The 12,663-nt window shown below is 42.3% G+C and overlaps 1 protein-coding gene across 1 annotated transcript in view; it reads left to right on the top strand.

The window, feature by feature from the left end:
• The window catches only part of LOC121279227 (collagen alpha-3(IX) chain-like), a 68,524-nt gene that overhangs the window by 47,856 nt on the left and 8,005 nt on the right, over positions 1-12,663 (top strand). The window contains exon 22 of the mRNA XM_041190266.1: positions 8,882-9,028. Within this exon, the coding sequence (XP_041046200.1) occupies positions 8,882-9,028 (147 nt within the window). The remainder of the gene's footprint in view (positions 1-8,881; positions 9,029-12,663) is intronic.

Here is a 12,663-nt window from a genome sequence, read left to right as displayed (position 1 = left end):
TTGGTGTCAACAGCATGGGATTCAATCCCTGTTCCGGCTGGGGTGGATTTTGGACCTGCCCCCTTGCCCTACCTGTGGTGGAGATCGTGCTGCTGTTGGTCAGACCTGCCTTTGAGCAGAGAACTGAAGAAGAAGATCCTATGAGGTACAAGCAAAACATGTCATTAAGTAGTGCACTGGGAAAGGTTATAGTCTAAGTCTTTGTGGCATAGGTCATTTCCTTTAATAGAATAGGCAATCATGGTTTTCCTGTGGGACCTTTCATAAACTGTTGTTTATTATTGTCTCATCAATGCCATTAAATCACAAATAGGTGATAGAGTGAGGATTGACTAGACTAAAACCAGAAATGGGCAGGTTGTCCTATGAGGAAAAGCTGGACAGGTTAGGCTTGTATCCATTGGAATTTAGAAGAGTAAGAAGTGACTTAATTGAAACCTTTAAGATCCTGAGGTGTCTTAACAGGGTGGATGTGGAGAGGAGGTTTCCACTTTTGGGAGAATCTAGAGCTAGAGGTCACTGTTTAAAAATAAGGGGTCGCTCATTTAAGACAGAGAATGAGGAGAATTTTTTTTTCTCTCTCAGATGGTTGTGAGTATTTGGAACTAGCTTCCTCAAAAGGCGGTAGAAGCAGAGTCTTTGAATATTCTTAAGGCACAGCCAGATAGGTTCTTGATTAACAAGGGGGTGAAAGGTTATTGGGGGTAGGCAGGACTATGAGTTGAGGTTACATTCAGATCAGCCATGATCTTATTGAATGGCAGAGCAGGCCTGAGGGGACAAGTGGCCTACTCCTCCTAATTCGTACGTTCAAGTTGGACATTATATTAGCATTGGATAAGGCAAGTTGATTTGACAAAGTATAAGAAATGTGTTTTCAAGGGCAGATATTGAAATGAGCAGATTGGAGGATTGAACTGCGCTCCCATTGACTCAATCGGTAAATGGAGTGCTCAGTGCAGAATTGAGTTATCCAGGCTCAGATGATCTCAATTTTAATTCCTGGCTGCATGGCCGGTAAGCTGATCATAGCTAAAAAAGTTATAGCACTGATATAATTATCATGTAGGTTAGGGAGGGGATGATGGTCTAGGATTTCTACCCCTGATTACTATCACAAAATAGTTACAAATGCAATTTGGGTCCATACATTCAGAATGATAGGGAAGCTACCCTATTGCAATGATTCTTGAATGATTCAAGGGTTTTTGGCTCCGCTGTAGAATTTCATTCTAAGCATTCATCAATCTTTGTGAAGAGCTTCATGATATCAGTCCTAAATTTGGTCTTTATGACAATGAATCTTTGGCCTCTTGTTTAACTCTCGCAATTTATTTAAAGTAATTTTTCTAAATGGGTTTGTTCCATATTTATTATCCTTCATACCTCTATAAAATGATCCATTCAAGACCGAGAAGCTCAAACTTTCAAATCTTTTCTCACAACATGGACAAAGTAATTGTTAATTTTCTTCACCATTTCCCCACTCTCCATAATGGAGGTGATGGTGTAGTGGTATTATTGCCCAAAAGTAATCCAGAGACCCAGGGTAATGTTCTGGGTTCAAATCCCACCATAGGGGATGGTGGAATTTGAGTTCAATGAAAATCCGGAATTAAAAGTTTAATGGTGACCATGAAACCATTGTCAATTGTTGTAAGAACCCACCTGGTTCACTAATGTCCTTTAGGGAAGGAAATCTGCTGTCCTTACCTGGTCTGGCCTACGTGTGACTACAGAACCACAGCAATATGGTTGACTCTTAAATGCTCTCTGAACAAGGGCAATTTGGGATGGGCAATTAATGCTGGCCTAGCCAGTTATACCCACATCCCATGAATGAATAAAAAAAAACTTCTCCTGTCTCTGTCGGTAATGGACCCTCATTTGTCCTTGCTAATCTTTTCCTTTTCACATACCTAAAGAAGCTTTTACTGTCTGCCTTTATGCTAACATTAGGAATTTGGCTCTTTGAATATTTGGCTCTTAGCTGCACTGTCTCCAATGCTTACATCCTTTCCTTGAGTCTTGGTCACTAGTACTGATCATAGTACTCAAGGTGTGGTCTAACCAGGGCACTATATAGACTTCTATTCCAATCTGGCTGTGCAGTTCACTGTTCTTTTGATGATTATTGAGCAGCAAACATGCTGGAAACATTAACTCTGTTTCTCTCTCCACTGATGCTGCTAGATCTGCTGCATTTTTCCAGCTTTGTTTCTATTTCAGAATTCCAGCATCCGCTTTCATCTAAGTCAATGAAGTCTCTGGGTCACTTTCATCATCATCTTTAGCTACTTTCAACACCATTCACTTTACCTTAAGTACTTCAGTGCAATATTTTTCTGTTTTTTTGCATTGAATTTCATTCACCATTACTTACATGTGTTACCAGCCTATATTTATTACTAGCACTAGCTGACAGTTACTGTGCTGACTCGGTCTGGTTTTACGTGATGCTCTTCATTTGTGTAGTGGGATGAGTTCTTGGGCCATATTGGGATGTCAGCAAGAGAGGGGAAGATCATATGTAAGAAACCCTTAAAGGGCAGTTTAAAAGCCACAATTTGCAAATTTATATTTAAAAAGAAATGGCCACTTAAATGTAAATAGTCACAAATAGAGGTAAAAGTAGCCTTTACAAAGATTGTTAATAATTTGTAGTAGATTTCAGCCTTTGAAAAGCTTACTTGGGTAAAACCTAATGGTTGACCAAATAAGCAGGAAATTCAGCCTTTGGTCAAGTGATGGAGTATTGCAATACTTCAGTTTGCTGTTTGGCTTGTTGGGTTTCCCCCTCCCTTGGGTCATGCCAATCCTGATGATCCAGAATTCCAGCGATTCCTGTATCCCATCCCTTTAGATAGTTTAGTTGGCTCTGCTAAAGCCATTTTCCCTATAGAGAGTTTTACTTCTGCTCCCCCATCATTTTCTACAGATTAGAGAAGACCTAATCCTTGGAGAGTTCCAATTCTTTCCTGCTTGCTTCTCAGCAGCAGCTTTTCCTCTGTTTTGTGAGCTTCTGTGAGAGGTGCTAAAAACTACAACTCGACACCTCAATGGATTTCTATTTGAGTTTCTCTTGCCTCTCGATTCCCATCCCCATGACAACCTGAAGTCACATGGCCATTCTCCAAACTGAGGTGTTTGCCAGGCATTCATCACTCCCGCTTTTTTCAGAACAAACTGTTTTACTTTGAGTTAAAGGGACATTTTAAACCATAATTGTCTTCCGAAATTCGGCGTTCATGACAACATATACAAGCTTAGAAATTTGTGTAACTGACCTAATTTTTATGCCTGTTTACACCCACTAATAGGGCATATCTGATTGAAAATCTAGCCGTTTGTATTCAGTTACAAGATAATGAATTAGATGGTAGTGGAGTTGAGACATGGGAATTGTTACACTGGAAATAGTTTCACTGTAATTGAATTTTCTACGAATAGAATCCAGTCAATGCACTGAAAGAATTGGCAACAAAAAAAATCTTGCAAAGCTACATAAGCATTCAGATATTCAGGAAGAAGTTAAAAGCCTATTGAGTTGGACATGGGGTTGTACATGAGATTAACATGCCTATTAGCTACTTTGGAGTTTTCTTTTAACCAAGGGGGATTCTAGCAATATATATCAATCATAGGTCATGTTTGCTCTGTGAATTTTAGATAGTCAGATGTAACTGAAAATCATTAAACCTTTCTAGATTAATTAACTAATCACTGGGAAACGTAAAAAGATGAGAGGAAATGTGGGTAATAATTATTTTTATTATTTAGCGAATGCAAATCCCCAAAGCCAAGCAATAACCCCCTTATTTGCTGAATTTAAGGTGATTAGTCTGCCACTTAATCTGTACAGGGGACGCTCCTCGGTAATGTGCAGCGTTGTTTGTGTCTTTCCACAAGTGCATAGGGGGTTTGAACTGAGGCCCCAATGATGGAGGTTGGCTGCACAGGAGCCTTGGCCGGTCCTAAACCTATTTAGCAAAGACCACTCCCACCGCGGTTGTTCAGAGCCTGCAATTCTGGCTTTATGGGTAGTGACAAAGGTCAGTTTGTGAGAGTCAATGACCAACCAGGTGTGGGGGAAATTTTCAGGTTGATTGGAAACAATGAAATACAAAATGTAGCTTCTTTATTCAAGTAGGTCAATAGAGCCATGTATAGTGTCCATAGATTGTCACATTGACCTCAGTTTGTAAGAAATATGGTGTCTATAGATTGTCACATTGACCTCAATTTATAAGAAGACTAATGAAATTGATAATCAAGAGCATATTGGTAAAACATCATGTGAGATTATTATATTCAAGAACAATTGGCTTTAAAATTTGCTTGATTAATCTCACAAATCTATTTGACAAAGTGATATCCCAGGTTGACAGTGCAGTTACATGATGTACTGTATCTAGACTTTCAAAAAATCTTTGATAAAATACCTCAGAGAGAATCTTATTACAAACTCAGGTTACCCAGGGTGATGATTAAGGACAGTAAAGATGGTACCGGGGCTACAGGAGAACTAGGTTGCAACAGAAACAGAAAATGCTAGAAGCATTTCTGTTTCTCTCTCTACAGATTCTGCCAGACTTGCTGATTATTTCCTGAATTTTCTGTATTTCTTTATTCTTACATGGGATGCTGACAAGGCCAGTATTTGTTACCCATCACTAATTGCCCTTAAACTGAGTGGCTTGCTAGGCCACTTCAGAGGGCAGTTAAGAGTCAGTCATATTGCTGTGAGTCTGGAGTCACATGCAGGCCAGACCAGGTAAGGACGGCAGATTTCCTTTCCCTGAAGGGCATTAGTGAACCAGATGAGTTTTTACAACAATTGATGATAGTTTCATGGTCACCATCACTGAGACTAGCTTTATATTCCACACTTATTAATCAAATTCAAATTCCACCAGCTGCCATGGTGGGATCTGAACCCCTGGCCCCAGAACATTTACTTGGGCCTCTGGATTATTAGGCCATTGACATGACCATTACTCCACCGTCTCCCCCAATATTTCAAATTTCAGCATCTGTGGTATTTTGCTTTTGTAGTTTGTAAGTGGAGCTGAGATTTTGACTTGGCCATACCAAGAGCCCATAACAATAACACAGTAGGCATAAATAACCTGATTTTTAAAATTAATTCACAGGATATGGGTATGACTGGCTAGGCCAGCATTTATTGCCCATTCCTATTTGCCCTTGAGAAGGTTGGTCATAGCTGCCTTATTGAACCGCTGCAGTCTGTGGTGTAGGTATACCCACAGTGCTGTCAGGGAAGGGAGTTCCAGGATTTTGACCCAGTGACTGAAGGCATGGCAATATTTTTCCCAGTCAGGATGGTGAGTGACTTGGAGGGGAACTTCCAGCTGGTGAAGTTCCCATGTATCTGCTGCCCTGGCCTTTCTAGATGGTAACGGTCGTGGGTTTTGAAGGTGCTGCCTAAGGAACCTTGGTGAGTTCCTGCAGTGCATCTTGCAGATGGTACATACTGCTGCTACTGTGCATTGGTGGTGAAGGGAGTGAATGTTTGTGGATGGGGTGCCAATCAAGCACGCTGCTTTTTCCTGGGTGATGTCAAACTTCTTGAGTGTTGTTGGAGCTGCACTCATCCAGGCAAGTGGAGAGTATTCCATCACTTTTCTGTCTTGTGCCTTGTAGATTATGAACAGGCTTTGGGGAGTCAGGTGATGAGAATTCCTAGCCTCTGAACTGCCCTTGTAGCCACAGTATTTATGTGGCTAGTCCAGTTCCGTTTCTGGTCAATGGTAACCTCCAGGATGTTTATATTCGGGGATTCAGTGATGGTAATGCCATTGAATGTCAAGGAGTGATGATTAGATTTTCTTTTGTTGGAGATGGTCATTGCCTGGCATTTGTGTGGTGTGAATGTCACTTGCCACTTGTCAGCCCAAGCCTGGATATTGTCCAGGTCTTGCTGCATTTGAACATGGACTGCTTCAGTATTTGAGGAGTCACAAATGGTGCTGAACATTGTGCAATCATCAGCAAACATCCCCACTTCTGACCTTATGATGGAAGGAATGTCATTGATGAAGTAGCTGAAGATGGTTGGGCCTAGGATACTACCTTGAGGAACTTCTACAGTGATGTCCTGGAACTGAGATGATTGACATCCAATAACCACAACCATCTTCCTTTGTGCTAGGTATGACTCCAACTAGCGGAAGCTTTCCCCCAATTCCCAATGGCTCCAGTTTTGCCAGGGTTCCTTGATACCACACCTGGTCAAATGCTGCCTTGAAGTCAAGGTCAGTCACTCTCTCCTCACCTCTGCAGTTCAGCTCTTTTGTCCATGTTTGAACCAAGGCTGTGATGAGGTCAAGAGCTGAGCGGCCCTGGCAGAACCCAAAGTGAGCAGGTTATTGCTAAGCAAGTGTCACTTGATAGCACTGTGATGATCCCTCCCATCACTTTACTTATGATCGAGAGTAGACTGATGGAACAGTAATTGCCCGGGTTGGATTTGTCCTGCTTTTTGTGTACAGGACATATATAGGCAATTTTCCACATTGCCGGGTAGATGCCAGTGTTGTAGCTGCACTGGAACAGCTTGGGGAGGGGCGTGGCAAGTTCTTGGAGCACAGGTCTTCAGTACTATTGCTGGAATACTGTCAAGGCCTGTAGCCTTTGCCGTATCCAGTGCCTTCAGTTGTTTCTTGGTATCACAATGGAGTGAATTGAATTGGCTGAAGACTGGCATCTGTGATGCTGGGGACCTCAGGAGGAGGCCAAGATGGATCATCCAGTCGGCACTTCTGATTGGAGATTGTTGCAAATACTCCAGCCTTAACTTTTGCACTGAGGATGGGGATATTTGTGTAGCCTCTCTCACCAGTGAGTTGTTTAATTTTCCAACACTATTCATGACTGGATGTGGCAGGACTGCAGAGCTTGGATCTGATCTGTTGGTTGTGTAATCACTTAGCTCTGTCTATCACTTGCTACTTATGCTGTTTGGCATGCAAGTAGTTCTGTGCTGTAGCTTCACCAGGTTGACACCTCATTTTTAGGTATGCATGGTGCTGCTCCTGGCACGTCCTCCTGCACTCTTCATTGAACCAGGGTTGATCCCCTGGCTTTCTGGTAACGGTAGAGTTGGGGATATGGCAGTTATGAGGTTACTGTGGTTGAGTACAATTCTGCTGCTGTCTCACGGCACCTCATATTTGCCCTGTTTTGAGTTGCTAGATCTGTAGGACGGTGGTAGTACCACACAACACGATGGAGGGTATTCTCAATGTCAAGAAGGGACTTTGTCTCCACCAGGACTGTGTAGTGGTCACTCCTACTAATACTGTCATGGGCAGATAGATGCATCTGCAACAGGCAGCTTCGTGAGGATGAGGTCAAGCATGTTTTTCCCTCTTGTTGGCTCCCTCACCACCTGCCACAGTCCCAGTCTAGCAGCTATGTCCTTTAGGGCTCGGCCAGCTCTGTCTGTAGTGGTGCTACCAAGCCACTCTTGGTGATGGACATTGCGGGTGGTTTCCTTGCCCATTTTTGACCTGGTGCCATGAGACTTCATGGGGTCCGGATTCAATGTTGAGGATTCCAAGGGCAATTACCTCCCGACTATATATCACCGTGCCACCACCTCTGCTGGAACTGTCCTGCTGGTGGGACAGGGCAAACCCAGGGATGGTGATGGTGACTCATGGAATCATACCTTATGGCTGTTGCTCCCAATTTTGACAGTAACACTCAGACATTAGTAAGGAAGACTTTGCAAGGTTGACACGGCTGAATGCCTAGGTCGATGTCGGGTTGTCTAGGCCATTAAGAGTCAACCCACATTGCCGTGGATCATATGCGTTCCAGAATTTTATTGAATTTAGTTTCACCATCTGCTGTGGTGGGATTCGAACGTAGGTCCCCAGAGCATTACCCTAGGTCTCTGGATTATTAGCCTAGCGATAATATCACGGTGCCAAATTAAAGTTGTAGATAACACCAAGTTAGCTTAGACTGCGAGCTCAGAAGACACAGCTAAGATCTCACAAAGACAACTCAAGAGGGCTTACACTTAAGCAGACTAGGAGTAAGTTAGATTCAGTATAGGAAATGCGATTAGCTCATCCTAGTAAAAGTTGAAAGGAGACCTAAGGATACTAGTTGTCTTGTCACTCACCATGTCCAAACCATGTGGAGGCAATAAATTAAAAGAAATCGAATATTGATTTTTTAGCCAAATCCACATGGTTCAATTTGGACAGTGTTACTTGTCAAGCTGTATTGTATACAGCTCCGATTGCTTCAACCTGTTCAGCCCATTCAGTCCTCACTGGCATCATGGAGAACAGAAATAAAACTGATCCCAGTTGTCAGAGAGAAGAGCAACAGGAATAATGATAAACTACGGCTCGTTAGACTTCGAGAAAGACATCTCTGCGGGGTCTTTGTAGAGATGTACAAGGTTTGTAATGGGATATAAAGCTTCAGTGTGATGAACCTGCAACAATATCATCAGATACACTGGGGCAGCAACAAGAAGGCACCTATTCAGGGGTGCAAAGGTGAAACTTAAGACCAATATATGGAAATATTCCTTTATATAGAGGGTGGTGATCAGTTCAGAAGGGCTGCCAGGAATTGTAGTTGATATCAAAGGCACTAACTGATTTAAGAAACAGCTAGACTGTGACAAAAGACTGCAACAACAATGGTCTTAAGGACAGTTTCCATCTGAACATACCTTGCGAAAGTCAGTACACTTGCCTTTTGTTTACTTCAGGGTCACGGTAATAATAAATCATAAGTGTATCCTTCCTGATTGAACACATGTCCAGTGGTTGGTGTGCACACTTTAAGTAGTTAAACTGTTGTAACTTTTGTTGAATATTTGTTATTAATTTAGCTTGGGCAACATGGCCCGGCAGGAGATACTGGAATCGAAGGCAGACGTGGTGTGCCTGGAATTCCTGGACCACGAGGCTTTCCAGGACCCATTGGAGAGAGGGGTGAACCTGGGCCAAGAGGAGAACCAGGACCTATAGGAGCACATGTAAGTTCAAATTACTCTCAAAATAAATTTAAAAAAGGAAACACCGACTCTTCAATGCATGACCATTTTCAGAGAAAAACGTTCAAACTATTCCAAGGCTTTCCTTCCTTGTTCCAGTTTCCAATAGCATAAGAATGCTCTTTAATCATATTTAACACCAGATGCTGCATTTCCGACATTACTTCAAAAAGTACTTCCTTGGCTGTAAAGTGCTTTGAGATGTCTAATGTCATGAAAAGTGTTATATAAATGTATTATGACACAGCCGAAGGTAAATGTTGAGTTGTTCAAATCCCAGAGTGAAACTTGAAATCATTTTTTGCAATTTGTGTGTGTCGATATGCAAGCTTTGAATTCAGTTATAATAAGACCACCGAGTGTCAAGAGGTTTTTATAAAACTAAATTAAACATTTATTAATTAAAAGATTGTAAACACATACATATGTCTACAAATTATTACGATATTAAGTTCTAAAAGATCCCCCAATTAATCTGACTCTCAGTTACACCTCCATTAAGGCAACAGTAAAACACATAGATTTAAACAGACCCCTGGCAAAGCACACTCTGGACAGCCGCATTCAATATGAGTTTCTTTCAGCTCTGGGTCCTTGCAGACAGCGGCTTACAGGCTGGAGGCTTTAAATCTTAGAACCCCTGTACTTTTCACCAACGGCCTTCTCTTCCTTTATATATGTTTTCCTCTTTGAATGCAAATTTTCATTGTATCACTATGTCTTTTGAACTTCACCTCTTCTAATATTAAGACCCTTCCATAACACCCACTTTATTAGTAATCCTTGGGCAAAATAAACAAACGCATTGTTTCTGAGCTTCACCTGGTTAGGTGTAATATTTCACTCCCTCTTTGAATCCAAACTACACTAGCTTGTTTAAGGAAAAATGCAAATTACCCCCGTGTTTACCTAATTAACATTTCAAACTTTTACTTCTCTTTATATCAAAGCCTCTAGACTATCTGGCTTTAATCCAATTAAGACACACACACATACATACACACATAGACATAGACACCACTAGAACTCTATTTTAAAATAATTTCCAATAACATTATAGACATTATTATATCTCCTTGACAAATGCAAGTCTTCCTTTCATTTATACCTCTTTATTTTGCCTGTCTTCAGTTTAGCAAGATAAAGACAATCACATTTCAGGGAATCTTTTACATTTGTCAGATTCCAGTTTTATAATTTTACATCATAGTTTATTTAACATTTTGGCCTGGATTTTCATCTTTGTGGTGGGTAGTGGGAGTCAGGAAAATTCCTGGCTCGGCCCGCTCACCTCGGGAGACAGTGCACGCAAAAACAGGGTTTCTATTGTGAGGGCAGGTGTGGGCTGCAGTTGGACCAGCTGATTGAGGAAGGAGTTCAGAGGCAGCCACAGGGGTGGGCTGTTTAAGAGGCCTGCCTTAGTGCTGTGGGACTTCGTCCCAGTTATAATGGAAAAAGTAAGGCCCTCTAGCCTTCATCCCAACCCCTTACCTCCCACAAACTCATGCCCCTCCACCCACACTCCATGGCCCTCATTCCCCCCAAGCCAGGCTATGCTCCCCAGCTGCCCTCTACGGCCCTTCATGCCAAGCTATGACATTTGCATGCCCACTCACGCATTACTCACTGGTATTGCCGGTACAGGAGATCTGCTAACCTCAGGCTGTCATCTCTCAGAGAAGGGAAATACCCCTTGCAGGACCTGGAAGTCCTGATGGCATCCAGCAGACTGTCTGATTGGGATTGAATCCTAACAGGGCTCTGGGAAATGGCTGTGGCAGGGTTGCACTGGATCTGCAGCCAGTGGACAGGCCCACTGCCATGATCATTAAGTTCTGCTCCTTGATTTCACTCAATATAATAAATAAAGGAATCATTCCCCAAAGTTTGGATCCTGGGCTCCCATGGGACAGCACCGGTGCTAGTGGCAAGTATACAAAAGGTTCCACATGGTACTGGATGCCATCTTTCTAGCTGCTTATACAGGTGTGAGGGACTAAGACCTCACACTGTATATTTTTTAAAAATATAGGTATAGATATGCTCATTGCTACTTCAAAAATTTTTAAATTGAACAAAGACCTTTAAATTGGCTGAACCCATGTATGTCTTTGACCTCCAAATAAAAGAAGCTACCTGGCAGTTTCCAGAAAACTTGTACCTTGCTATCCCTGAGGAGCCACTAATGACCCCATTGTGGACTGTACAGCCCAACTTGAAAGAGACATATACAAAGTCTATCTACATCTAATTACCCAGGCTGGCCATAAGGACCTGGATAGTCTACTGAGCCAAAGGCCCTGCAACCTTCCTTTCAATTCCTAAAGGCTGAGACAGTTAACATGTTTTGGAATCGAGACGATGGATACACATCCTTTTTCAAAGATGTTGGAGAGGTGGGACTTGTGACATGTGCCTCTGGCTTGTGAAAAATGTAATACTGCCTTGCTGAACTGCATAGTCTTCTATTTACCATCTAACTATCAGCCTCAGAGATAAGGAGCTCTGGTCCAGGTTGGACACCTGGCCTCATCTACCCTGCTTCTCCTGGAAGTCGTACCATCGCCTACAAGACTGAGTCATCTCTGCATCTCTATCTCATTGTATGAAGTCAACAAAACTGGAAAAGTGAATTACCCAGCATTGGTTTTCAACCTACTGACCTCAATGAAGGAATACCTCATTGGACTTTGATTCTGAAATCTGGCATTCACGTGAACCAATATTTATTTTCTCTGTACTGTAAAACCTTATTTTCTCTATCCCTCTCTTTACTTTGAGCGTGGCTGTGATGTTGCAACCCCGCCTTTCACGTTTTATGTGTGCAAATGACTTAACCCTTTGAGTTCATCCTATGTTGAGTTTGCTGTGTAGTTATTAATAGAAAATTGGATCGCATCAAAACTAAGGGGTTGAGGAATACACCACTGCTTATAAAGCCGGAAACAAATCAAAACAACTTTCTGTTTACAGATGGGTGGTGAGAGGAGAAATTAATGCTGTTTAAATTAACGCCCCTCCTGTCGTAACATTGGCCAGGAATGTCAACAACTGAGGGAAGCCAACAGGGGGAAAAGAAGGTCATGATTTGATAATCAAACAGCTGGAAATGGACAAATTTCTCCCAGTCCATTAGCTGCACTGCTAAGTGTAAAGGAGCTGAGGCTTTGGGGGGTTGATGACGTGGAAATGTGGATCACTGAATCTGTGGATCTTTCAGGAAGGCACTGAACACACTGAGAGACTTCGTTGGGATGGCACAGAGGTGAAGCCAAGGTGTTGGAAGGGAGTGCAGAAACCTCCCATCAACCCATATACCCAACCCTTCAAGCACCGCCTGCACTGCATGTGGCAGAGTCAGCCGACCTTGAATTGGACTTATAAGCTCAGAACCTACTGAACCAGAGTGGAAGCAAGTCATCCTCAATCCCAAGGGACTGCCTAAGAAGAAGGATCTTTTAGCTTAAGGCCATCAGTTTCTGTGAAATAAAGTTGGGGAGACAATCCCAAATTTTTGGAATAGACAGTAGAGGCTAACAATCCCGTAGAGAGCAATTCCGGAAACTAATTGTGAAAATAAATAGATAAGCTGACACTGAAGCACAAAAGGAAAAGTA

This window comes from Carcharodon carcharias, chromosome 6 (genome assembly GCF_017639515.1).
Source record: "Carcharodon carcharias isolate sCarCar2 chromosome 6, sCarCar2.pri, whole genome shotgun sequence".
In the NCBI taxonomy this organism is placed as follows: Eukaryota; Metazoa; Chordata; class Chondrichthyes; order Lamniformes; family Lamnidae; genus Carcharodon; species Carcharodon carcharias.
This window is presented reverse-complemented; position numbering and strand designations above follow the sequence as displayed.